The sequence below is a fragment of the Dipodomys merriami genome, unplaced genomic scaffold (genome assembly GCF_024711535.1).
Source record: "Dipodomys merriami isolate MVZ:Mamm:240054 unplaced genomic scaffold, mDipMer1.0.p SCAF_56, whole genome shotgun sequence".
In the NCBI taxonomy this organism is placed as follows: Eukaryota; Metazoa; Chordata; class Mammalia; order Rodentia; family Heteromyidae; genus Dipodomys; species Dipodomys merriami.
The window spans coordinates 8,446,999-8,474,973 of NW_027206135.1; the positions used below are offsets into that span (position 1 = coordinate 8,446,999).

Below are 27,975 nucleotides of genomic sequence, written 5' to 3' on the forward strand. Positions count from 1 at the left end.
ATGGAGTGGGTCAATGAGACAGTGGTGAGAGAGTTTGTCTTCCTGGGCTTCTCATCTCTGGCCAGGCTGCAGCTGCTGCTCTTTGCCATCTTCCTGATCCTCTACCTGTTCACTCTGGGCACCAATGCCATCATCATCTCCACCATTGTGCTGGACAGAGCCTTGCACACCCCCATGTACTTCTTCCTCTCTGTGCTCTCCTGCTCCGAGACTTGCTACACCTTCGTCATCGTACCCAAGATGCTGGTGGACCTGCTGGCCCAGAGGAAGACCATCTCCTTCCTGGGTTGTGCCATCCAGATGTTCACCTTCCTCTTTCTTGGCTGCTCCCACTCCTTCCTGCTGGCAGCCATGGGCTATGACCGCTACGTGGCCATCTGCAACCCGCTGCGCTACACCGTGCTCATGGGGCGTGGGGTGTGCGTGGGGCTAGTGGCTGCGGCCTGTGCCTGTGGCTTCACTGTGGCACAGGTCATCACATCCTTGGTATTCCACCTGCCCTTTCACTCTTCTAATCAACTCCATCACTTCTTCTGTGACATCTCCCCGGTCCTCAAGCTGGCCTCTCACCACACCCGCTCCGGTCAGATGGCCATCTTCATGCTTTGTGCATTGGTCCTCGTTATCCCCCTGTTGTTGATCTTGGTATCCTACATTCACATCATCTTAGCCATCCTCCAGTTTCCTTCCACATTGGGCAGGTACAAAGCATTCTCCACATGTGCTTCCCACCTCATCATTGTCACTGTCCACTACGGCTGTGCCTCCTTTATCTATTTGAGGCCTAAGTCCGACTACTCCTCAAGCCAGGATGCTCTGATATCGGTGTCCTACACTATCCTAACCCCACTCTTCAACCCAATGATCTACAGCCTAAGGAATAAAGAATTCAAGTCAGCTCTTCGCAGAGTTGTAGGAAGAACCATTTTTGTGCCACAACGTTAATTTGGATTCTGATCTTTCCAAATAACAAAGCATAAGATATGAAGGAGAAATTTCCTAGGAAGTTTGGAAATGACAAACCAACCAAGCATCATGCTCAAAAGCAGAGATTATTTCTCCCTCCACTTTTCACCATTATCATATTAATTATCATCCATTGAAATATTTTGGGTTAAGTGAAAACTAATGCACAACAATTTTAGGAAATTATGCATATGTTCAGAAGTCTAGTCTCTGGCAAACACAAATTCATCCAGGGTTAGTTAGAAACAATGTTGCTTTCTCACAGATTTTTTTAAATAGGAAAGTGGTATTCTTTCTTTTTTAAATTTTTATTATTTTTAATTTAATTTTGTTGTCAACGTGATGTACAGAGGGGTTGCAGGGAAAGTTGGAAAAAATGAGGGGGTAACAATATTTGGCAAGAAATGTACTCACTACCTTATGTATGTAACTGTAATATCTACGATTTTGATCTGAAAGCTATATTTTCACCTTCTTATTTGCAATAACTAGTGTATGTCTGAGACAAGCAGAAATGGTCAGATAAGTTGATGCTAGGCAAAATGAACCCCAAGATAAGGACTCAAGTGGTTTTTTCTTTCTTGCTATTGTTTCTAACATATTTATAAGATGATTTCTTTGTTGCTTTGTATGTCCCTCCCCCACGGTATAACCCCTGTTTTCACTGTATTTGATGTTGGTATAATTTGTGGAGGGGAAGGAAAAAGACAAATTGTTTAAGTAGGGATACAGGTGGAATGAGATGTACAAAACGTTATGTCGAAAAACAAACTTTACAACTTTGGCAAGGCGGGTGGGAGGAGATGGGAAGGCAGGGATGGTAAGGGAGAAAAAAGAGGAGGCAACAATGCTTGATAAGAAATGTACTCATTACCTTGCCCATGTAATTGTAACCTCTCTGTATGGTATTTTCACAATAAAAAAACTTATTAATAAATTAATAAATAAATCTTATCCTGAATGTATTCAATAACATCTTTGTTGGTGGTACTCATGCTTCAGCTGCCCTGGGGTTCATTGGCACCTTCTTCATTCTGCCTGTTGGCTTTGCTTCTGTCTTCCCACATATCAGTTCAGTTCACATAATTTATCTTCTTATCATTGTAATGCCTATTATAATACTCCCCAAATCACACAGTGAATGAGTACTGAATAGAAGTCATTCCCTCTCAATAATTCCACAGACAGAATTAAGAAATCTAGTCATCTGAGCTTTTATGCAGGCCATATATATAGAAGCAAAAAAGGCCCAGCCTATATAATTCTTCAAAAGGCCCAAGATTTCTGTATTTACGAAGCAGGTCCTAAACAAATAAACTCCCTGAGCTAAAAGAGTATCTAGTGTCAAGTACTTTGCAGATGTGAAGAGTATTTTTATTTTGTCTAGTTATGTTTTATTTATCAAATCTGAATATCTCTTCTAGTATTAAATGTGATATCCTTGTCCAAATGTAGTCATTTAATTTCTCTCCTCTTAAGCTCTGTTTAAATCTCAGAGGCCCTTAGTCCTTAGAATCCCAGAAGGCTGTCCAATCCAATTATAGAATCAGAATTGACATATGAATATAGACTGGTTATTTTCAGCCTCTTATATAAAACCTGGAGATTTGGGACACTTAAACATCCAAATAAATCCTTTATGAGAGGTGTTCATTTAATCTTTCAGAGAAGATGGCATTACTTCACAACTGACTTTGTGCATCCTCTTTCAACATTCACAAGACCTACCAGACAAAGTCATCAAGCTCAAAGTCACATGTCATCTTTCTTGATCTTTTGGAGGTAAATGTTTAAGTGTACTTTCTTTGTCAATAGCCATCTGAAGCAAGAACTATTTCCTACTAAGATTTGAATACACTGGCATAGTTTTCATTGTTATGCAAAATATTCACTAAAATTAAGCAATAGTTGTTCTATTCCTGCAATGAAAGGAATTTCAATTCTGGTTGGATAGGCACACAGAAATATAGGCACATGTCCACACACACTATATTTTAATATATAAAATAGAAATGCTAAGGAGTCAAGAAATAGAAGTAAATGAGTGCCAGAAAGCCTTAGTATAGATTCCTCTTCTGACATTAAGGATGACCTTGAGAAAAAATTTAAAATTTAGGAATGATATGGACCATAGCAGAAAATCGTAAAAACCTACATTAGAAAAAGTGATAGCATATGAGAAAATGAAAAATCAGAAGGAGAATTAATATCATCATTTATTAAGTATTCTCTTAGAGTCTCTTATGTGCTCTATACTGCTTTGAGGACTGAATAGCATCTACAATACATTGTTATCAATCCTGCCTCAAATTAACAGTCTCTTTAGGGATATGAGACTTCTACATGGACAAGTTAATTATAAAGAAGCACACAGTAGAACCTAGTCTACTACCCGTATGTGCACAGTTTTAAGATCTTTGGTCTTATGAAGAGAAAGAGCTTCCAGGAAGGTTTCAGGGGTCCTGGAAGTTTTATTGACAAACATGGATATGAAAGAGATTATAAATGAGATAAATGTTTGGGATTGTATATGAGACACATGTTTGTATGTCTGTGTTTCACACAAAACAGCATAAAAAGGTATAAAAATACCTTTCATACTTATATTCATACTTAAGTGTGCTTATGATCCCTTTCAAAATACCTGTGCATATAACCAGATTTTGGTTAAGTCACACAAAAAAGAAACTAACAATTTAGGGGAATGTTGAAAGGACTCATAAAACTGTGATTGAACATAAGTCATGTCCTTGTGATCCTCCCTCCCTACCTTTGAGTACAATCACCAAGCTAAATATATCTTTAACTTACCTATTTTCCTCCTCTCCAGTCACCTTTTCTTGTCTCATGAACTTTAGAATTAGAAAGAATAAAGCACAAATCTATTTTAAAATTGGGTAGCATTTAAAATGTGAGTCATTATAATGCAAAGAGAGAAGGTGGAAATGATGTTAGTTTTGCATGAACAAGCAGCACTTGGAACTATTTAGTCTATTGGTAAAGGGACATGGCCAGGAAATCTGATAATGTAAAGAATGTAATGTAATGTAAAGGTAGAAAGTAGATTATAAATAAAAAGTCTTAAGCTCTGGTACTTAAGCATATGGTGTCTTTCAAATCTTATAAACATGAGTATTTGAGGCAAAGGCAAAAACATACCAAATAAACAGCAAGTAGTATTCGCTACGTCCATTTCAAATATTTTACTTATATTATCTTACCTAATTCTTTTACCAATCCTATATTAAGCTGTATCGTAATTTACATTTTACAAATGGGAAAAAAATCACAAATCCTGATGAAGTTTTTAAGCTTTAATTGCCAAAGGCAAGATTCAAATTTTTGTGTGTTCTATTTCCTGAGTCTATACTCCAAGGCCCAGCATTTTAATGTCCTTATGATAATGTTAACAAAATGAATTGTGATCACTCTGAAAGAAACCAACACACAGGATAGCACAGAATCAAGAGCACATAAGAAAATTAATTTAAGTTGTTTTTTTCCTTACTGAAGATAGTATTCTTCTTGATCTGGGGAATTTTCCCATTTTGTTAAGTGATTTTTTTTAACCTTTGAGATAAAGATATTTATTCCTTAAAATACAGATAAACAATTTCTTTCTTTCCTTTTTTCTTTTTAATTCCAGTACTGAGATTTGAACTTGAACTAGGGCCTTGCATACTCACTTGCCTCTTCTGCTCAAGGCCCAGCACTCTATCACTTGAATCATACCTTCACTCCCAACTTTTTGGTGGTTGTGAGTCTGACCTAACTCATGTAACTGTAACCCCTCTGTATGTCAACTATACAAAAACAATTTTAAAGAAGAGAAAGAAAGAGAAAAAAAAACAAAGTGTAGCTTGCATAAAAAATACAATGAAAACAGACTAACATAAAAACAAATCCTTGAAAAAAATGTATCTCTGATTTGTCGCTCCCCAATTGCTTCAAACTGGTGTAAACTGGTATCCTCAGACCTCAGCCTCCTGAATAACTAGAATTACAGACATGAACCACCAGCACCCAGCAAGATTAGCAATTTCATACCAAAAACAAGCCAAAGAGGTCATCTATACCTAGATGGATTGAGAAACAGTGACAAATTCTCTTAAGACTAGAAATATATTTCAAGAAAACGTTACTATTACAATGATGTCATTGTGTCTCTCCAAATTCACTCAGAGAGAAGTTATCCAGATGCAAAGCTTCAACAGAACCACCGTGGTTACACAGTTCATCCTGGTGGGCTTCTCCAGCCTCGGGGAACTGCAGCTACTGCTGTTTGTCATCTTTCTTCTCCTGTACTTAACCATCCTCATGGCCAACGTGACCATCATGACAGTTATCCGTTTCAGCCACACCCTGCACACGCCTATGTATGCTTTCTTGTTCATCCTTTCATTTTCTGAATCTTGCTACACTTTTGTCATCATCCCTCAGCTTCTGGCCCACCTGCTCTCAGCTACTAAGACAATCTCCTTTGTGGCCTGTGCCACCCAACTCTTCTTCTTCCTGGGCTTTGCCTGCACCAACTGCTTTCTCATCGCAGTGATGGGCTATGACCGCTATGCAGCCATCTGTCACCCCTTGAGGTACACGCTCATTATGAACAAAAGGCTGGGGCTGGGGTTGGTTTCTCTGTCAGGACTCACCGGTTTCCTCATTGCTTTGGTGGCTACGAACCTTATCTGTGACATGCCTTTCTGTGGCCCCAACAAGGTCAATCACTATTTCTGTGATATGGCACCTGTTATCAAATTAGCCTGCACTGACACCCATGTCAAAGAGCTGGCACTATTCAGCCTCAGCATCCTGGTGATCATGGTGCCTTTCCTGTTGATCCTCATATCCTACGGCTTCATTGTCAACACCATTCTGAAGATCCCCTCAGCCGAGGGCAAGAGGAAGGCCTTTGCCACCTGTGCTTCTCACCTCACAGTGGTCTTTGTCCACTACGGCTGCGCATCCATCATCTACCTCCGACCCAAGTCCAAGTCTGCTTCAGACAAGGATCAGTTGGTGGCGGTGACCTACACAGTGGTCACTCCCCTACTCAATCCTCTTGTCTATAGTCTGAGGAACCAGGAGGTAAAGACTGCACTGAAAAGAGTGATAGGAATGCCCATCGCTACCAAGATGAGTTAAGAACACTTCTTAAACTTAACTAGGAAATTCAGACTTTAAATCAAGACTTAAAAAACAACCAGAAATCAAAGACTCAAAATGTTCTCTAACATTTTAGACACTACTATGTGGACAGTGTTTCCTATTCCAGAAGAATGTCCAAGTAAATCTACATTGTCCAGTGCCTGGCTAGGAAAAGAAAAGACAACTCATACTTGTCCAAAAAATAAAAAATAGACAAGGTGAGCATTGTATGAGAGAAGACACAGATGACTGGGTTTGTTAGAAAGATAAAATAAGGGTTGTAAAAGGTTTTATTTAATGACTATGCTTTCTGAAGAAAAAAAAGGTTTAGCCTGAGGATGAAAACAGGAGAAAGTTTGAAATGAGACTTCAGTGGAGAACAAGCTATCAATACTAAGGACCTGGATTTATTTATTTCTTGTCATGGGCTTTAACTCTGGGCCTGGGCTCTGTCCCTCAGCTCTTCAGCTCAAGGCTAGTGCTCTACCACAGAGCCACTTCCAGTTTTCTAGTGGTTAATTCGAGATAAGAGTCTCACAGACTTTCCTGTCCCGGCCGGCTTTGAACCGTGATCCTCAGATCTCAGCCTCCTGAGTAGCTGGGATTACAGTATGAGCCACTGGCACCCGGCCAGACCTAGAGTTTTTTTAACTGATGAAAAACATTATTTAAAATTACTAAAACTGTGAATGTCAAAATTTAAAACTGTTATTAAATTAATTATAAAGCAATCATTTCAGTTTTTGTTTGTAGTTTCACTTTGCTTTCCTATAGTGATGTGGTAAAGTATTCCTTTTTGTTTGTTTGTTTGTTTGTCCAAGACTAGTACTCCAACAGTATTTGATGCTTTTGCTAATTGGCTGGTGCTCTACCACCTGCACCATGCCTCCAACATCAATGTGTTTAACTATTTCTAAGGATGGATAATTTTAAATAATGGACTGGCAATCATCAGTAACAACTCATGCTTGATGCTACCATGTGCATAGCCCCAGTGAGGCAAACCCCACCCTAATCTTCCAATTTACTGTTCCTGTGATGGAAATGATACGCTAAAGTGAAACCTATACCTTCTTGTAATGATTTCTATTATGAACACTAAACAGAATTGATTTTAAATCCTAGCTGTATTGTTTACAAACTGTGTAATTAGAGACATGTTCTTTAAAACCATCGAAGCTAATAAACTTTTGAACTTTATCTGGATAAAAGTGTTTGGGGATGTTTGGGGACGGTTTAAGATTTCTCTTTTTTTTTCCTTTTTTGAGTTAATAAGTCATTGTCCTTTGTCTTTTAGTTGGGAGAGTTGATTATTGTTGTTGTTGTTTTTCTTCCTGCCCAGCAATCCAACCCATATTAGAATTTTTTTGGGGGGTCAGATGTGGGGCTTGAACTCTGGGCTTGGGCACTGTCCCTTCGCTCTTCAGCTAAAGGTGAGCACTCTACCACTTGAGCCACAGTGCCACGTCCAGTTTTCTAGTGGCGTATTGGAGATAAGACTCTCAAGGACTTTCCTTCCTGGGCTGGCTTTGAACCATGATCCTCAGATCTCATCCTCCTGAATAGCTAGGATTACAAGTGTGAGCCACCAGTGCATATTAGAATTTATTTTTTAAAAGAAAATTTCTGAATTTTTAGCATTATGATGCATCACACAAATAGAAATATATATCATACCAACATCAAATACAGTGAAAACAGGGGTTAAACCGTGGGGGGGGGGACATACAAAGCAACAAAATCTCATCTTATAAATATGTTAGAAACAATAGCAAGAAAGAAAAAACCACTTGTGCCACCATCTTGGGGTACATTTTGCTTAACATTATCTCATGTGGTCATATATACATAGTCTTTGACCTTCTCTGCTTGTCCTAGACATGTACTAGTCATTGTAAACAAGGGAAACCACGGGACCTATGTTTCTTTGAGCCTGGCTTACTTCACGTAGTATAATTTTTTCCAAGTCTTTCCATTTCCTAACAAATGGGGCAATGTCGTTCTTTCTGATGGAGGCATAGAATTCCATTGTGTGTATATACCACATTTTCTTTTGGGAAGGGGAAGGGAAAAAACAAATTGTTTAAATAGGGATAGACCCATTGCAACAAGACATTATGATGAAAAACCAACTGTACAACTTTGTGATGGGGCAGGGATGGTAAGGGGAAACAAAGAAGGAACAATGCTTGATAAGAAATGTACTCATTACCTTGCTCATGTAATTGTAACCCCTCTGTACGGTATTTTCACAACAAAAAAACTTATTAATAAAAAAGAAATCTATATTATGTTTTGACTGTGTGACTGAAAATATATAAATAAGGGACATGTCTTTGTAACTAATTGGCAGAATGTTATATCCCCTGGGTAAAGTACCTTGATTCCCATGGCAAAATGAGCATTCACATCTAATACAGTAACCTTGGAAAGTTAAATCATGTGTTAGTTCTCAAAAAAAAAGTTGTATTTGTTGTGTTTATTATTCTACTTATTCTACTTGTGAAGTGTAATTTCTTACTATTATACCCTGGCAAAGTATGATTATAAAAAGTAACCATTGGGGTTTTTTTAATTGTGAAAATACCTTATAGAGGGGTTACAATTACATGGGCAAGATAATGAGTACATTTCTTATCAAACATTGTTGCCTCCTCCTTTGTTTCCCCTTCCCATTCCTTCCCATCTCCCATTCTACCTCCCCACACGCCTCTCTACTCCCCCAACTGAGATAATAAGCCAACTTTTTGGGAAGAATAAATTACATAAAATAGGAAGTCATAAAATTCTAAAAGTGTCACTTATTTGCATTATTTTTCAAATGTCTCTAAATTCTTGCACATCTTTAAACGGGGGCTGGTGATGATGCTAAGTAGTAGGGTACCTGTATAACATGTGTATGACCCTATGGTCAACACCTAGCAATGTATACATGCCTACATACAAACATACATTATACAAGCATACTCACATACATACATATACACATACAGACACATATACATACATACACATACATATATACATTCACTAGAATGTAGATAAAGTATGTGAGTGGTGTTATGCTAAAAAAAAATCTTTGAAAATGTCTCTTATCAGGTCTCTAATACAAAAAGTAAAAATCCTTATTCATAAATGAAGGTACCAATACATACATTTTGAGCTGAATTTTCAATTTTTGAGCCATCCTTTATATTTTCAGCTCTATTATCTTTGTTGACTAGTCAACTAGCTGATTATCTATACCAGTTGAATGAGTATTATTGTATGTTTCTTACTATGTGATGAATAATTTCATCAAGGATGAGAATAGGCACATAATACATAATAAAATTTGATAAGATGGTGATAGTATAGTTGAATTGTAAAAGATTCTTTTGAATTCTGGCCCCAAAGAACATGTATTTTTATGTTTTTTAAAGTCATTCCCCTCTGTGTAGTAAAATTAGTTAATTGTTTTTGTGAGCAGTAAATAAACGAAAGAACAGCATAATAAAGGAAAAATATCATGACATATATGTCTGATATATGTATGAATACTACCATGGTTCTGTTTAATACATAGTATATTTTAGTGAATTCTTTTAAACTTGTTTTATTAAGGTCTTTGATAGAGACTTTCATTAAGTACCTGATGTAAGCAAACACAAAACTAAGTCCTCTAACCCAACACATGGACATATTTTAAAGACTAGAAGTAAAAATCTAATGGGAATTTGTAGAAGTTGTTTATGTAACATCCCTCTTTCAGGTAATTTTCTCTTGATTCCATGTAGACTAATTAGGGGACACACTACAGGCATTAATCACCTTGACCACAGGTTTGAGAAAACTCAGTGAGGAAAACCATTTTCTCTCACCCAGGATTCAAAATTTTGAGAAGAAACAGAGAGGAGACTACTGAAAATCCTCCTATAATAATTCCCTCAAGAGATGACTAGCAAGATTCCACAGCTGAGTTTTTTTCACTTATTCTGTTTTCTTTACATAACCCAATAATCTAGTTATGTGTTCATTTCTTCAGGAGCATCCTAAAAGAAACATTATTTGCTTACAGAAGTCCATTAGGTGTGGCATGAAGAACTTTATAAAATGAGATTTTGCAGTAGTTGCAAAACCAGCAAGCTACAATTTTACAAGTACTAGAGAACCCAAGGTCAAAGACAAAGGATGACTTAAATCCTTTCAGTAAGACCAGGAGCTAGAGAACCAAATCTATGTTTATCTCCACTTCCCACAATGGGAACATAAAGGGCTAAGTGACAGTGATCACCAGATATAGTGACCCAGTTATGTCTGCTGCCACACAAGAGCTAGAGTATAGGCTACTATAACAGCCTTAGTTCTCTCAGCCTGGCTAAACGTTGGACAGGTTACTTCCTGGCTCAAGTCACTTGATCTCATTTTTCTCAGAGGTATACTATTAATAATACTAGTAACTATATTTTTTCACTGTCCATCTGAGATACAAACATTTTAAACACTTTTTATCAACTATAGGACTCAAGAATGTCTTCCTCAAGAATCTGAGTGTCATTCATTCCAAATATAATTTTCTTTTTTTAGTAAGTTTTTTATTATGTACAGAGGGGTTACAATTACATGAGCAAGGTAATGAAAGTAGCATCCTTATCTCCCATTTTCTGGGCCAGAGTAGAGGCCTAGTTTCAATGAGTACCTTACTACAAGTTGGAAGACTATCACATGTTGTAATGACATGAAACTTCTTTTTCCTTTTTATAAAATAATTTAATAAACACAAATGACCAGGATCCTCTAGCACTTCCCCATTCATTTTCCTAATAACTTTGTTTTTTAAAAAAAAATTGACCCTGTGTGGGTGGAGTTGCCTAGCTAGGCTGAGTTCTAGTTTTCCTTCTTTATTGCAATAGCCCTAAATACAATCTTCTACTCTTGTGTAATATTGTCTTTTTTATTGTGAAAATACTGTACAGAGGGGTTACAATTACATGAGCAAGGTAATGAGTACATTTCTTATCAAGCATTGTTGCCTCCTCCTTTGTTTCGCCTTCCCATCCCTTCCCATCTCCCCTCCAACATTGTCTTTTAGACATTGTACAAAGGAGTTGCCATTTAACAAAGAAGTCTATAAATACATCTTGATCAATGTCACCCTTTCAACATTCTCACCCATCCCTCTTCTACCCAGCCCTTCCCTCACTCTTCTTAATTTTGTAGGCTATACATTGGAATCTTGACTGCCATTCTCCCGATCTTCTCCACTTCATTTGTCTATAACTTTCCCCTTGGCCCTACCACTACCCTTTTGAGTACCCACTTCCTGGTACTTACTTTGTTGAATTTTATCTTTGCCTTTTTAAGGAATTACACTATTTGAATTCTTCCTTGAATCCACCATATTGCAGTTAATACATTGCATACCACTCAACATACTTTTGAGATATGAAGAAACTGAAATCTATATGAATTTATTGTATTTTACTTTCTTAGCTTTGAAAAATGGTGATATAGTACCTACTTCAATGATTCTTGCAATTCTAGGTGCTAGTGGCCCATGCCTGTAATCCAAGAGGCTCAGTACTGAGAATCCAGGTTCAAAGCCAGTCCAGGCAGGAAAGTCAATGAGACTCATCTCCAATTAACTACCAAAATATCCAGACATGAAGCTGTGGTTCAGTGGTCAAGCATTTGAGCACAAAAGCATAGGAACAGTGCCAGGACCCAGTGTTCAAGCACCAGGTCCTTCACCAAAAAAAAGGATCTTGCAAAAATATCATAACATATTTAAGCCTCTGAAACAGAGTAGAATCTTTATATTTTGTATTGCTGGGGATCCAATCTATTGACTTGTGAATGCTAGGCAAACACTACCGCTGAGCTGCACACAGAGCTCCCAAAGCATGATCTTAATGAATGTTACTTCTCCTGGGGCTGGGAAAGTGGCTCAGTGGTAGAGCACTTGCCTTGCATGCGTGAGGCCCTGGGTTCGATTCCTCAGCACCACATAAGCAAAATGAAAAAAGCCGGAAGTGGCGCTGTGGCTCAAGTGGTTGAGCACTGGCCTTGAGCTGAAGAGCTGAGGGGCAGCGCCCAGGCCCAGAATTCAGGCCCCACAACCGGACCCCCCCCCAAAAAAATGAATGTTACTTCTCTACCTTCTTCCTATGTTATCATTTTCTGGGGAATTTTGTTATAGTAACCTCTAAAAATATGTATCTAAGGCTGGGAATGTGGCTACTAGAGTGCTTACCTAGCATGCATGAGGCCCTATGTTCGATTCCTCAGTACCACATACACAGAAAAAGTCAGAAGTGGCGCTGTGGCTCAACTCATAGAGTGCTAGCCTTGAGTGCATTTCTTCAAAGAGTAGTAATAAAGTGAGAGAAAGTAATAATGACATAACAGGTAAACCTCCAGCTGGATTGAGAAGTTACAAGAGTGAAAAGGCAGGAGGCATTATTATTATTAAGTAGACTTAATGAAGACAAAAGAATAATATAAATAACTTTATGTCAAAAAGTTTAACAACTTATATTAAATTAACAGACTTCTTAAAATATTTTGTGGAGTTCAGCCTTCAAGTAATAATGAATCTTCAGATCACTTTCACTAGCACTGACAGTTTAGCCAAATTAATATTAATACATGAACATGGGATGTTTTTCAATTTATTTAAGCCTTTAAATTTCTTCACTTGATGTTTTGTAGCTTTCCATGTATAAATATTTTACTTCCTTGGTTAAAGTTGTACCTAATTATTTTGATGTTATTGATTTGAGGGTATTTTTCTAATTTTATTGTTTGTTATTGATGTATAAGAGGGAAAATTTAGATTCATTTGGTATTCTGCAACATATTAAATTTATTTGTTACTCCTAAAAGGTTTTCATGTAAACTTTAGGGCCTTCTGCATACAGAATGTCATTGGTAAACAGAGATAGTTTACTTCTTCCATTCCAAATTGAATGTCTTCTATTTCTCCCATGCATAATTATATGGATTAGGGTTACTAGTACTGAATTGAAGTGGTAGTGAGAATGGTATCCTGGCTTTGTTGCTACTCCTAGTGTTGAGCATTGAAAATAATGCTAGCTATGGGCATCTCATATTTGGCTGTTAGTATAGAGAAATAATTTCTTCCTATTCCAAGCTGGCTGAGGGTTTATATCCTGAAAGTGAGTTTAATTTCACCAAATGCTTTATCTATGGTTATTAAGATAATCGTGTGATTTTTATCCTCCATTATATTATTGTAGCATATCATATTTATTTACTGATCTATGTTGAACTCTATTTTTCATCCTTTGGGTAAAATTCACTTAATCATGATTCCTGGTCCTTCGAAATGCTGTTAAAACTGGTTTGCTAGTATTTTGCTGAAATTTGTCATATTTTTATTCATGAGGAATATTGGTTTATGTTTGTCTAGCTTTAATATGAGAGCAATTTTGGCCTCATAAAATGAGCTTGGAAAAATTTACTGTTTGATGAGTTTGAAAAGGATTAGTGTTAATTCTGTAAATGTTTGGTTTAATTTAGCAATGAGGCCATCTGGTATTTGGCTTTTCTTCCTTGGGACATTTTTTATTATTGATATCATTTCATTCATAATTAGCCTATTCAGATTTTCTATTTATGATTCAGCCGTGGCTGGTTATAGTCTCTTAGAAATGATAGTCTCTTAGAAATGTGTTCACCTGTTCTGGGCTAATGAATTGGCTGGTCTATAATTGTACATAGCAGCATCTTATGATCCTTTGTACTTCTATGGTATGAAACATGTCCTTTATTTCTAATTTTGTTATTTGAATCATCTCTCCTTTTTCCTTAGTTTAGGTTTATCAATTTTGGTGATCTTTTCAAAAAGCAAATTCTTTTCTAATGTTTTTTTTCTATTCTCTTACTCATTGTTTTTGACCTAATTTTTATTTTTTCCTTTCTTTTACTTTTGGGATTAGTTTACTCTTCTAGTTTCTTTTTTTTAGAGGTTTCCTTTTTTGTTTTATTGTAAAGATGCTGTACAGAGGGGTTACATGAGTAAGGCATTGTCGATCATTGCTACCCCTTCCCTTCCTTGTTGTTGTCCCACTATCCCTTCCCTCCCCCACCTCCCATACTCCTCCCACCCCACCCCATTCCCCTCACCCCCTGCCCTAAGTTGTAAAGTTCATTTCCAATATACTGTTCTATGGGTGTCATTGTTGCAATGGGTCATCTTGTGTCCTTGGTTCAGTGTTTTGTTATTGCCCTTCCCCTCCCCAGACTAGACATATGTATATACAAGATGCAGGGTACCAAAATCAAGTACAGTGACAACAGGGGATATGCCATAGGGGAAAGAACATACAAAGGAAACAACAAAAATAATAAAATCACACAGCACATTTAAAACAATAACAATAAAGACAGACCTCTTGTGTCCATATCTTGGGGTTTATTTCAATTAACATCATCTTATATGGTCATATGTACATGGCTTTTTGAGTTTTTCAGCTCCTCTGATAAGATTATCCCCTATGTATAGTAATTATTGCAAATAAGGGAAACCATGGGACCTAAATTTCTTTGGGACTGGGTTACTTCACTTAATATAAATGTTTACAAGTCTTTCCATTTCCTTAGTTTGCAGTTTTATAAGCTGAAGTTCCCTAACCCCTCTGTACAGTATTTTTATAATAAAAAACATATAAAAGAATTCCTGTGACAGCCTTGTCCCCCAATGTTAAGAGGTGGTGCAAGGGAAGGTGGCTCAGTGGTAGAGCGCTTGCCTCACATGCATGAGGCCCTGGGTTCACTTCCTCAGCACCACATAAACAGAAAAGAGTGGGAAGTGGCACTCTGGCTCAAGTGGTAGGGCGCTAGCCTTGAGCTGAAGAGCTGAGGGACAGCACCCATGCCCAGAGTTCAGGCCCCAAGACTGACAAATTAATTAATTAATTAATTAATTAATTAATAATAAAAACAAAAACTCTGTAGCCTTAGGTCAATGGGGATGCTGCGCTTGGAAGAGATTAAGATGGTTAAGAACCACTGAGTCTTGCAACAATGAGAAGTACAAGTTGTCATGTCCAAAACGAGCTTTACAACATCGGTGGGGGGGGGGAAGGAGAAGGATTGGGATTGGGATTGGGGGGGAGGGGGGAGGCTGGGAAGGGATGTGAAGGGTAAACAAAGGAGGAGGCTGCAATGCTTGGTAAGAAATGTACGCATTATCCTGCCCATGTAATTGTAACTCATCTGTACAGTATGTTCACAAATAAAATTAAATTAAATTAAAAAAAAAAAGAACCACTGAGTCACCTCTCATGACAGCAAGTTGTGATGTAAGCCTGAGTCTGAATGTTGAATTTCTCTGGCTTCCTGTCTGGGAATGTGATCTCTTCCTTTGGCATACACTTCTGCCATTTTGATGACACCTGCCACAGGGATTTCCCCAGAGCAGGCGCCATGAGGTTTGGTCTTCTAGTTTCTTGTAGCACAAAGTTAGGCATAACCTAAGCAGAAGTACAAGCAAATCTACTAAAATTTTTATCATATCTCTCTCTCTCAGAACAAACTAAGCAAAATACTCATTTCACAAAAATAAGAAAAAAAAACTTGTCAAGATCTGGTGGCTCACACCTATAATCCTAGCTACTCAGGCAGCTGAGATCTGTGGATCACAGTGCAAAGCCAGCCCAGGCAGGAAAGTCCAGAAGTGGTACTGTGGCTCAAGCGGTAGAGCACTAGCCTTGAGGAAAAGAAGCTCTGGAACAGTGCCCAAGCCCCGAGTTCAAGTCCAGAAAAAAAAAAGAAGAAAGAAAGAAAGAAGAAGGAAGGAAGGGAGGGAGGGAGGGAGGGAGGGAGGGAGGGAGGGAGGGAGGGAGGGAAAACTTTGTAGTTGTGAAAGGTTCTTAAGGTTCAATCCACTATGTATGGACATATAAATATTTTTTGGGGGGGGGTCCGGTCGTGGGGCCTGAACTCTGGGCCTGGGCACTGTCCCTCAGCTCTTCAGCTCAAGGCTAGCGCTCTACCACTTGAGCCACAGCGCCACTCCTGGCTTTTTTCTTTTTGCTTATGTGGTGCTGAGAAATCAAACCCAGGGCCTTGAGCATGCAAGGCAAGCGCTCTACCACTGAGCCACCTTCCCAGCCCCATATAAATATTTTTATATATCCTCTTAATTTTTTTACCAAAATCTATATTCAAGTCTGGCCTGCAAAACATTAAATTGAAAGAGTCATACCCAAAGATATGTGCTTATTTTATCCACAAATTTAATTCCAAAGCCCATTTGAGTGTTGTTATTGTTGGTATATCGTACTAGAGATAAAATTCAGAGCCTCATATATACTAGTAAATTGTTATACCAGTAAGTTGTGTCCCCCAAATGGACTGATAAAACAGAATTCTATACTTCCATCATAAATATATTTATTTGATATAATATATCAAATATAATATATTATATAATATTAAAATCAATATCAAATATAATTATATTTGATATTGATTTTAATATTATATTTTCATAAAGAAATGGAAAGAATTGGAAAAACTATATTAAGCAAAGTAAACCAGACCCAAAGAAAAATAGGTTGCATGGTTTCCCTCATTCTAACTAGAACATGCTTATAAATCTATAAGTAAACACACTGAATGGTAAAAGACAAAAATAATACATTTGGATATGATAAATTATACAGCTCTTTAGACATTCACAGTGAGACCAAAGGAAGATATTCTTAGGAGAGGACCACAAAGGCTCAATAGCTATATACATATATGACCATATAAAGTTATATTTATCTAAATGAACTCCAAGGTTTGTTTTTTTCCTTTGTTGCTATTTTTGTTTTCTGTACCTTTGTCTTTTTTGTAAGTTTATCTGTTTTATGGAGGGTAAGGGGGGAGTCCACAATGGAGGGACAAAGGGTGAACAAATACAGCAATGGTACTCACTAGACACTATGTTGGAAATGAACTATAAAACTTGTAGGGGAGACAGAAGGGGAAAACTGGGAGAGAAACAGAGACAGAAGCAGAGATACGGGGGGGGGGGTAACACTGTTCAAAAAGAAATGTATTCATTACCTGACTTATGTAACTGTACCCCATCTGTACATCACGTTTACAGTAACAATAAATAAGTTAAAAAATACTGTTATGTCCCCATCCTGTGAGTCTAGAATATTCTTTAGAATATTTCTCTACAAATATAGTCAGATGATAGGAATTTAGGTGGGACTTATTTCCCAGGTTCACTATAGGATAGGATAGGATAGGATGTAATTTCATAGGATAAATCACAGCTTGCTCATGTTTTCCCCTCTCCATCATTCAATTGCCTTTGTATACTGCTAGGTAATTTTTGTATGTCAGATATTTTAGAGGATCACTTAGTACTCTGCATCTTTCTTTTTCAAATAATGGTTACTCTTTCAAGTAACACATACACATACTCAAGCACAGTCATGTTCATATACACTAATAACTTGAACTCTGGGGGAATCTCTGACTTTATAATATTAAACTCAGTAGATAAAAATATGAATCATGTTTTTCTACTTAAGGTATACTTGTCTAATAATAATTATTTGTGTGATTCTTTGATAAAAATAAACTCTGGATAATTTACCATTTATATTGCTGTTTTCCGTGATAGAACACCAGCTGAGCAAGTAAACCAAGCAAAGGACAAGCCCTAGTTCAAATACCAGTACAGGATAAATAAAAAAATTTTAATTGACTCATTTTTTAAACAACAACTTCTGTAGTTTTATATCTAATGAAAAAGTAAAATTATGGTTAAAATTTAACATAATGAAACATTATATACCAATTATCTTAATGTTGAATGTTGACTCCTACTAAACTATTTTAAGGAAAATGTCCATTTAATCTGACTTGCCAAAGTTATTGACATAAAATTATTTATATTATTTCCTTGTCTTTATCAGTTCTGCATGAGTAATAATAATGCTACTTTTTCTCACTTGATATTAGCAATCTCTAACTTCACTTTCAGGTTCATCTGGTTATTTTGGGGGGGGGGGGCGTCTGGTTGTGGGGCCTGAACTCTGGGCCTGGGTGCTGTCCTTCAGCTTTTCAGCTCAAGGCTAGCACGCTACTATTTGAGCCATAGCACCATTTCCAGCTTTTTTTTCCTGCTTATGTGGTGCTGAGGAATGGAACCCAGGGCCTCATGCATGCAAGGCAAGCGCTCTACCACTGAGCCACCTTCTCAGCCCTATCTGGTTATTTTTATCTGCTTAAAGAAATACCTTTTGATTTAATTTGTGTTTTTCTAATACAGACCTTTCTAAATTTGTACCCTGATAACTATGTATGTGCCTCTATTAATACTGTTAATATGCCCTTCTACACTACAGATCGAGATGCATCTCTAAGATGAAGACATTATAGCTGTCCTACCAAAAGTTCCTCTGTGTATCAGAAAACTAAAGTAAAATATCACTAAAAGAAGAAATGAAGGAATTGTGTCATCAGCATATCTGTGCACAGAAAAAATTCCCCTGATAATGGCATGTCTAAAATCAGAACATGTGCTCTTTCAAATCTCTGTTTCACAGTTTCATGATTTTATGCTAATTTGGGGAGGGGAAAGATGACATTTCAGTTTCAGAAGCATTTGCAACTCTACCTTTGCTTCACTTTTTATCTTATTGCCTAATGTCAAGACACTTGGCACCTCAGATTATTCTTCTTTAGATACTCAATGTAAAGAATAATTACTTGGCAATGGTGCTCTTATGAATTTTTAGAAACAAAATTAGGATGATTCATCTGTGCTGTTTTTTGTTTTTTTAATATATATTTTTTTTACTGTAAAGATACTGTATAGAGGGGTTACAGTTATATACATATACAGTTGTAGATAATGAGTACATTTTCTTTTTTTTTTTTTTTTAAATTGTATTTTATTTTATTTGAGAACATACTGTACAGAGGGGCTACAATTACATGGGCAGGATAATGCATACATTTCTTACCAAGCATTGCAGCCTCCTCCTTTGTTTACCCTTCACTAGTACATTTTCTATCAAACATTGTTACTCCCTCCTTTGTTTTTCCCTTACCATTCCTTCCCTCTCCACCTCCCCAACTCCTCCATTCCCCCTGCCCCAAAGTTGTAAATTTCGTTTTCAACATAGTGTCTTGTATTTCAGCATTTTGTTATTTCCCTTCTGCTCCCCAAATTAGAAAAATGTATATACAAGATGCAGGTCACCAACATCAAATACAGTGAAAACAGGGGTTATACCATTGGGAAAGAACATACAAGAGAAACAAAAACATAGACAATTATGAGTACATTAAAAACAACAGCAAGAAAGATAAAACCTCTTGTGTCCCTATCTTGAGGTTCATTTTGCTTAGCCTTAGGTTATATGGTCATATGTACATAGCTTTTGACCTTTTTAGCTTGTCCTAGACATATACTAGTTATTGCAGATAAGGGAAACCATGAGACTTATGTTTCTTTGGGCCTGGCTTACTTCACTTAATATAATTTTTTCCAAGTCTTTCCATTTCCTAACAAATGGGGCAATGTCATTCTTTCTGATGGAGGCATAGAATTCCATTGCATATATATATAGATAGATAGATAGATATAGATAGATAGATAGATAGATAGATAGATAGATAGATAGATAGATAGATAGATAGATAGATAGATCACATTTTCTTGATCTGTTCATCTATTGAGGGGTATCTGAGTTGGTGACATATCTTAGCTATGGAGAATAATGCTGTTATAAACATAGTTGTGCTGGTAGCGTTAGTATGGCATTGTTTGTGATCACTTGGATGTATGCCCAAAAGTGGGATTGCTGGCTCAAGTGGTAGCGTGCTAGTCTTCAGTAAAAGAAACTCACGGACAGCATTCAGGCCCAAATTCAAACCCCAGGACCAACAAGAGAAGAAAATCTGCTCATCGCGCCTTCCTTCCTGACCTCTACACAGCCATCTTTTATGTCTGTGCTTTTCAACTTTTTCTCTGAAAAGACAGGTGTTTGTCCCAAATTCATTCTAGACAACAAAATACAATGAATAGTATTTTAGAAATGAAAAAATAGGCCCTAACTATAAGCGTGGCAGACTTACAATTTTATGAGTTTCCATATATAGTACAAACACTGACTTTCACACATCTATCATGTTGTGAGTGAATAATAAATGTTTCCTAGTCTGGCCTATTCCTTGGATCACACTGCACACCACTGGCTCTGTGATTCAAGTGTTTCCAAATCCTTTCAATTCCAACATCCAAAGTTGGGCTATTATGTACTTCTGTGCCTTTAATTCATCACTACAGTCTTCTTTCCAGTGGGCTTTGTTCATCAATCAATTCAGTGTTGTGGAAATTCATCTTATGTAGAAACTTTGAACATTGTTTTGTAACCCAATAGGAAGGACTAACTATTCCTTCCCATATAGCCTGAACTTAACCGACACCACAAAATACTGGCCACTCAATAACAGCATAGTAGAATTACTTTTATTTGACTGTTTTTTTCATTACAGAGTAGTTCTCAAATTTAGTTTGTTTACAAAGTTGCCCCAAAACTAATGACTGTATATATTTTCTGCATATTTATGATGTGTACTATTTCAGTCACAAGTGATAAAATTATGTAATTTGCAGGAAAAAATGGATATAACTGGAGATCATCATTAAGCAATATAAGCCAAGTTCTGAAAACTAAATTAATGAAGGTTTCGCTCAAATGCCGAATCTGAACCTAAACAAAAATTATACTAAGATGATTGCCACATTGGGACAGTTTGAGGTGGGAAACCAACTGGTGAGGGTAAGGAAAAGGAGAGAATGACAGTGCAGGAGTAAATAGAATACTAGTGCATAGAGTGTATATGTATGTACACATGACAATAGCACAATGAAACTCAACAACAAGCACTAAAAGGTGGGAGGTGGGAGAGGGGTTAAGAAACAATAATATTAGATGCGGGTAAACTTGATGAAAGTATATTATTATATGCACATTGTATATATCAAAATAAAGTCTCTCTACATACAATTTTTTTGGTCATCATAGGGCTTGAACTCTTGGCCTGGGTGCTGTCCCTCAGCTCTTTAGCTCAAGGCAAGTGCTCTACCAATTGAGCCACAGCACCACTTCTGGTAGTTTATTGTAGATAAGAGTCTCACAGACTTTCCCCTGGGCTGGCTTTGAACCTTAGATCTCAGTCTCCTGAGTAGCTAGGATTACAGGCATGAGCCACCGGTGCCTGACACTCTACATGCAAATTTTATGCTAACAAAACTTTAATCAATATTTTAACATCCCTCTAGTGGCTTCAAAGATATCTCACCCTTCCATTTTGATGATAAACATTAACCAACATGTCTCATTTCTGAAGGATGTGCACTCTTCCTAGACTAGGCAACTGAGTCTAAACAGTCTGGATTGGTAATGAGGACAATGGGTGCCTGCAGAGGTAGTTGCCTTAGGACTGGGATGGAGGGCCCAGATGGTAATAGTTGGACACCTAGCACTGCAAGGAATAGACAGGCTTGCCTCTAACCCCTACAGATATGGAATCAGGCAGGCAATAGAGACACTAACATCTCTCCATTTTGTACACTGAAGACCCAGTGGTTCATAGGTTGCCAATATACTAGTGAAGATCAGTATGGCAGTAGCCTGGGGTAGAGCTTTGAGCTGTTATTAGATTTTCCACTAGCATTTCCACAGAATTTCCTTCCAGATGCTAATAATCTCTGAATTATCACCAATAAGACAGAAGACATTCATAGTTACGACCAGAGGGTGATACCAGGTATGCGGGTTCAGATCCATGGGAACACCTAACCCCACCATGCATGAAACTCACCTCTAGCATTCACATAAACTCAGAAGAGGACTTTAAACTGCAGGTGGCACAGGAAAGTCCATGCATTTTCTAACTTTACCTGGCCACCTACTCATAGTTAAACCAGATACAAGGTTTGTGCAACTGTACTGTTACATATGTGTTTTATGTTCTGCCAGGCAGACTGGATATCCTCAGTGCCTAGCTACACACAGAGAGGGTACACTATTTAAGAATATTCTTGGGCTTTTATTCAAGATGAATAAATAAGTTGAATAAATAAGTTGGAAGACACATTATTAAAATATATCACATGGTTGCCCAAGATGTCCTAGTAAGAAGAGGAAACAAGTTGTTCCATTCTGCTGTTTGTGTCCTTATTACTGTGCTATGCATCCTGTCATTAAAGATAGTGGACAGAGCTAATACCATTGCCTGAGCTTTCCAAGACCAACATGAGTAACCATTAGCCAAGGTACAAATGGATCACTGAGTAGTCCTCAAGTCATCTATCTGCTGGCAGAACAGAACATGAGGGCATTGTGTTATTGCTAATATTTCTTACTGTGAATGCATTAAAATTCAGGGATAGTGGAAACAGAGCTGATGGAAATCCTTGTCTTCTCCCTTGTAAAGACAGCATTGTTATATATCCTGGGCGTGGCTGGGCTGTGTTTTCCTTGGCATCACTGATCCTAAGCTATAGTGGCTGGACTTCTGTTTGTGGTGGACAATATGGGGACTATCTTTGCGATCTTCCACATGATTGGCTCCCTCCTGGCATCAGTAACTAGTATGCCCTTTTGGCTTGATTAACATCTTCATGATTTACCTTTCCTACCTAGAACTCAACAAGGATTAAATAAGAATTCTTTTCTCCATTAATTTTCTTTTTTTTTAGTCACAACAGAGATAATTATTGGTGGCAACATAATATTTTCTGTATTTGATTCTACATATACTTTTATGTGATCATTTGTCCTATTTTCCCCCTATTTAGTCTTCCCTGCTTATACAAATAAGTCTGCATATAAAAAAACCTAAAATGTTATAAGCAAAATACCCAGTAAAATTGAAAAATATTAATTAATGCCACACTCAAGCATCTTTTGCTTTGAAACTAATTACTTTTTACTTCGTATCTGGAGAATAATCAGTGTTCATTTGAAGATTTTGAGACGACAAGATTTTTCTGAATACAAAAAATATTAAATAAAACCAACTCCTTAACCTTCACTTACTCCTTTTCTTTTAAATGTATAATTTGAGAGGTAAGACTCACACTTCTGATGTTAAATGGCAAATAAAATGTACAGTGAATTATTCTTGCTGTTTTGGTATGTGTCTGTGTGTCTGTGCGTCTGTGTGTGTGTGCTGGTTCTGGGACTTGAACTCAGGGTCTGGGTGCTGTCCCTAACCTTCTTTTGCTTAAAGTTAGTATTCTACCACTTGAGCCACAGCTCCACTTCCAGCTTCTTTTGAGTAGTTTATTGAAGGTAAAAGTCTCACTGACTTTCTTGCCTGGGCTAGCTTTGAACCACAATCTTCAGATCTCAGCCTCCTGAGTAGCTGGGATTACAGGTATGAGCCACCAGTACCCAGCCCTAGTACTGTATTTTTAATGGTGTCAGAAATTGACAACATCTTTTAGAATTTGTAGCATGTTGATTTTAAATTGACTCTGTGAAAATTTTGCACCCTACTGATCTTATTTCCCGCTATTACTTAACTTTCTAAGTCAAGCAACCAACTGGCCAGAAGGAAGAGTGGACAAGAGATTCTTTATTAATTCCAAAGAGACAGGTGAGAGTTGGGAGCTGATGGTATTGCATACAAGAGGTTTCAGGGAACTAAACACAGGCAACATAGCTTCTGGAAATGACTACCAAAAGAGACAAGCAATGGGAGAAGCTATGCATACTCCAAGCCTCTAATGGAACATCCTTCCATAAAGGCATCTGAAGATCAGTCAGGGGCACTGAGAGAAACAGGTGGTAGCACCCTTCACACGATAACATTTTCCCGCCCTAGATGCCAATGCTCTGCGGCTGCTATGAGCAACACTGTGGGCAGCAGACAGTTGGCAAGTGGAAGCATGAGCTGGAAAGGGGGTGACAAAGCAGGTGCAGTTTGGTAACTGATGCAGAGAGGCTGTGTTGTGACCCTCCTGCAGGTGAGGCCTACATTCAAGTTCGCTCCGTTTACACTACAGCAGGTGAGCAGATTGGGGTCACTGTAATTTGGGCCTAGATGCAATCATGTCCCATTTTTTAATCACAGATAGTGAGGCTGGATGACATTCGGGTTTTAAGAGTTTGTATTTTTAGCTACTTTATTGAGGGATGATTAGCCAAAAGGCTTATTCGTATCTTATTTAATCTTCAGTGAATTTGTGAAAAGTATGCAAGCATAGACTCAGCACCATCATCAACACCCAAGACATATTCATCGCCTCCTAAAGTTTCTTCTGTGTTCCATGACTACTAGTAGTAGTGTTGTCTAGGGTTGTGTTGAAAGCACTTCACATAAGATCTACCCACAACAAATTTCAAGTGTGTATCAGAACTCTGTATTTAAGATACCATGATATATGGTACACCCCTAACCTTGTTTGTCCTGATAATTGAAACTTTATGCCCTGTGAACATCACTTCTCCAATGCCTCCTCCCGCTTCTAAGGACTCATATTCTTTGTCCTAGCTGGAATGTACTTATTTAAACTCTGCAACAAACCCCTGTACAATGAGCCATGAGACCCCCTAATGACCTAACTACACTTCTCCAGCCTTGTCCATGCGTATTCCAACCTAGCAACAATACAATTCTTACAGCTTTTAGATAGCTCCCAGTAGAGTGATAGCTTGTATCTGCTTCCTTTGCCTGGAACCCTCTTCCTCCAGAAATGCAAATCTTGTTTCTTGTGCTTGCTTGGGGTCTCTACTTTAATGCCATCTGCTCAATGCAACCAGTCTGGCCTTGATCTTTGAAATGATATTTTTAAGTTCTCACTCATCTCCTTTCTTGATTCAGTTTTTAATTGTATTGCAAATCATCATCTCATGTATTTTATTTGCTTATTGTCTTTCTCCCCAACCCCTAGGTAAACAATGTAAGTTATGTGAGGACAGAGCATTTTGTTTTTGTGTTCCTGTTGTATTTCATTACGTGTAATAGCATCTATCACATAGTAAGACTCCAATAGTTATTGGTTGAATATGTAATATAGTGGGAATGCAGTGATCTGGGAGCAGTGTGACCTACAGTATTTGCTAGTACCTTCCTTTGTGTCTTTACCAGTAAAGTTAGAATAATACAGAATAATAGTATCTGCTCAAAATTGTTATAAGGACTATGTGATCAATGTGAATATAGGATGCATAGAGCATCTGACCTACCCCATGTAATATCATGCTTAGTCAAATGCATGTAGTGTGTGTGTGTGTGTGGGTGGGTGGGTGGGTGGGTGGGTGGGTGGGTGGGTGGGTGTGGGTGTGTTCTAGGGCTTGAACTCAGAGCCTGGGCACTGTCCAGAGCTTTTTGGCTCAAGGCTAGTACTCTACCACTTGAGACACAGGTCCACCTCTAGCTTTTTGCTGGCTAATTGAAGATAAGAGTCTCACAGACTTTCCTGCATGTGAGACTCCGAACTCTAATCCTCATATCTTAGCCTCCTGAGCAGCTAGAAGTACAGGCGTGAGCCCCCAGCACCCAACTCTCAAATGATTTTTATTGTTCAACCACTTTTGTCTATAAAGGAGGTACTTTGCTGGGCACTGGTGGCTCATCTCTGCAATCCTAGCTACTCAGGAGGCTGAGATCTGAGGATCACGGTTCAAAGCTAGCCCGGGTAGGAAAGTCCATGAGACTCTTACTCCAAAAAACTACTAGAAAACCAGAAGTGGCATTGTGGCTCAAGTGATAGAGCGCTCACCTTGAACTGAAGAGCTGAGGGACAGTGTCCAAGCCCAGAATTTAAGCCTCACAACCAACAAATAAATAAATAAGGTACTTCTCTTGTTTTGTAGTATGTAGGGGATTGTCAATATAGAATTATAATTATGGCCCATGGAATCAGTATCTGTGTCACATATCTGGCAGTGATATCCACACTTGCTTTGGGATCACACAAAATGGAACAGGATGTGACAGCTTAACTATTTAGAATGGTCCAGACAGAAAAAGAAGTTTTTCTGGTGGAATACTAGTAAATAATGGGACAATTTAACAGGAGAAACCTGGTAATGAGGAAATGGCTCCGAAGGCAAGGTGATGAACTGGTTTTACTACCTTGTATAGGTAACCTGAAGAAGCAGTCTTGTGCTTTTGCCATCCTTTAGATACAAGTAGAGAAGATGGTGCATACTTACCTATGTTCATCTGCAGGTGAAAAATTTGGAGGCCAGACACCCGCCCTTTTCTGTTTATATGGCTCCACTTAATCAAGTCTTCTTGGTTTTCCCCTTATTTTCTCCACAAGGCAAAAAGATATGAGACAGGCTTTCTCCAACACCACAGCTTACTAAGAGAACACAGTGACTGAACCCTTCTGAGAGAACTCTGGACCATTATGTTCTGATTCTACCAGCCCATAGATTCCCTCCAAAAATGAATCTACTTCTAGAGAAATTACCAATGACTAACCCTCTACCTCTTTTTCTAGACTTCTGTTTATCATTTCTTGTGTTCTGTGTTCTCAACAGAACATAGTAATGTCAGCAAATCATATTACCTTCTTGGTTTTCTGCCTGGAGAGATGAGTACTAGGGAAAAAGAAAAATCTAGTAAGTTCTATGCTGCAAAGTTCTAACACAGTGATACCACTAACCTTCTCCCACTATGATTAAGTGGCATAACCTGGCTCTTTGATAGCAGATTTTCACCCACGGATTTGACTGAATTATTCAACCCAAAGATCTACACTACAGGAATGAGATAGAACTTTTCTAAGAAGACCATAGACAGATGTTTAAAACTCTGACATTCTGTTGTATTTCTTGTCAAAATAATAAGATGTCCCTGATCAGTCTTTGATCCCATCTTTAATTGGGCCCTGCCAATTTCATAAAACAGGAGAAATCATACCTTCATACTTCATCAAAATCTATGCCAACTTCTCAACTATGGCCAATTGTCAGTCAGAGAAGTGGAAATCAGAAAACTATTTTATTCAGGAACCCCTGAACTTCCTGAAAATCATTGTACACAGCAGTCACACTTCCCTAGGAAAGTACCTGGGGATCACCAAGAAACCCAGAGTTTCAAAAATAATTAATAACAATAATACACTAGAATCTCCTCCCTCCTTCCTAATTACATATATGTCTCTTAGCTTCTTGCCATTTATTCACAAAGAGTAACTTGAAGAAAAGACAAAGCCCAGTTAACATTTTAGCATCTTTTTTCTTTTTCTTTCTGATTTTTTTTTCCTTCTCTCCCATTTTCCCCCTAAATTCAACATGAAACCTCAGCTGGACTCTAACTCGCTATGTAGTCCAGGCCCGCCTCAAACTCACAGCCTTCCTGCCTCAGGCTCAAAAATATTGGGATATCAGACAAACAACACTGTAGCCTGCTCTTTGACAGCTTTGAACAATACTAGTTGTCTAGCACATCTTCTATTGATACCAGCACTTTGGAGAATTATCAGCATCTATGGCCTATTAGAGAGAAATTGGTATCACCAAAACCTCTTCTGGTAAAATTATATTAAGTAAAGTAAGCCAGACCCAAAGAAACATAGGTCCCACGGTTTCCCTTATCTGCAATAACTAGTATATGTCTAGTACAAGCAGAAGAGGTCAAAAGCTATGCACATATAACCATATAAGCTGACACTAAGTAAAATGAACCCCAAGATAGGGACACAGGAGATTTTATCTTTCTTGTTGTTCTTTTCAATGCATTTAAAATGTACGATGTGATTTTTTCTTTTGTATCTTTGTATGTTCTTCCCCCATGGTATCACCCCTGTTTTCACTGTATTTGATTCTCGTGTCCAGCATTTTGTATATATTTTTTTTCAAATTTGGGGAGGGG

The 27,975-nt window shown here is 37.8% G+C and overlaps 2 protein-coding genes across 2 annotated transcripts; both read left to right on the forward strand.

The window, feature by feature from the left end:
* On the forward strand, nt 1-945 carry Or10k2 (olfactory receptor family 10 subfamily K member 2). Its single transcript, XM_070000018.1, has one exon. It carries the CDS (start codon nt 1-3, stop codon nt 943-945), a length of 945 nt encoding a protein of 314 aa, XP_069856119.1.
* Nucleotides 946-5,163: 4,218 nt separating this feature from the next.
* On the forward strand, nt 5,164-6,111 carry LOC138812145 (olfactory receptor 10T2). The gene has a single exon (XM_070000070.1). The coding sequence runs from the start codon at nt 5,164-5,166 to the stop codon at nt 6,109-6,111; it is 948 nt and encodes a 315-aa protein (XP_069856171.1).
* The last annotated feature ends 21,864 nt before the right edge of the window (nt 6,112-27,975 follow it).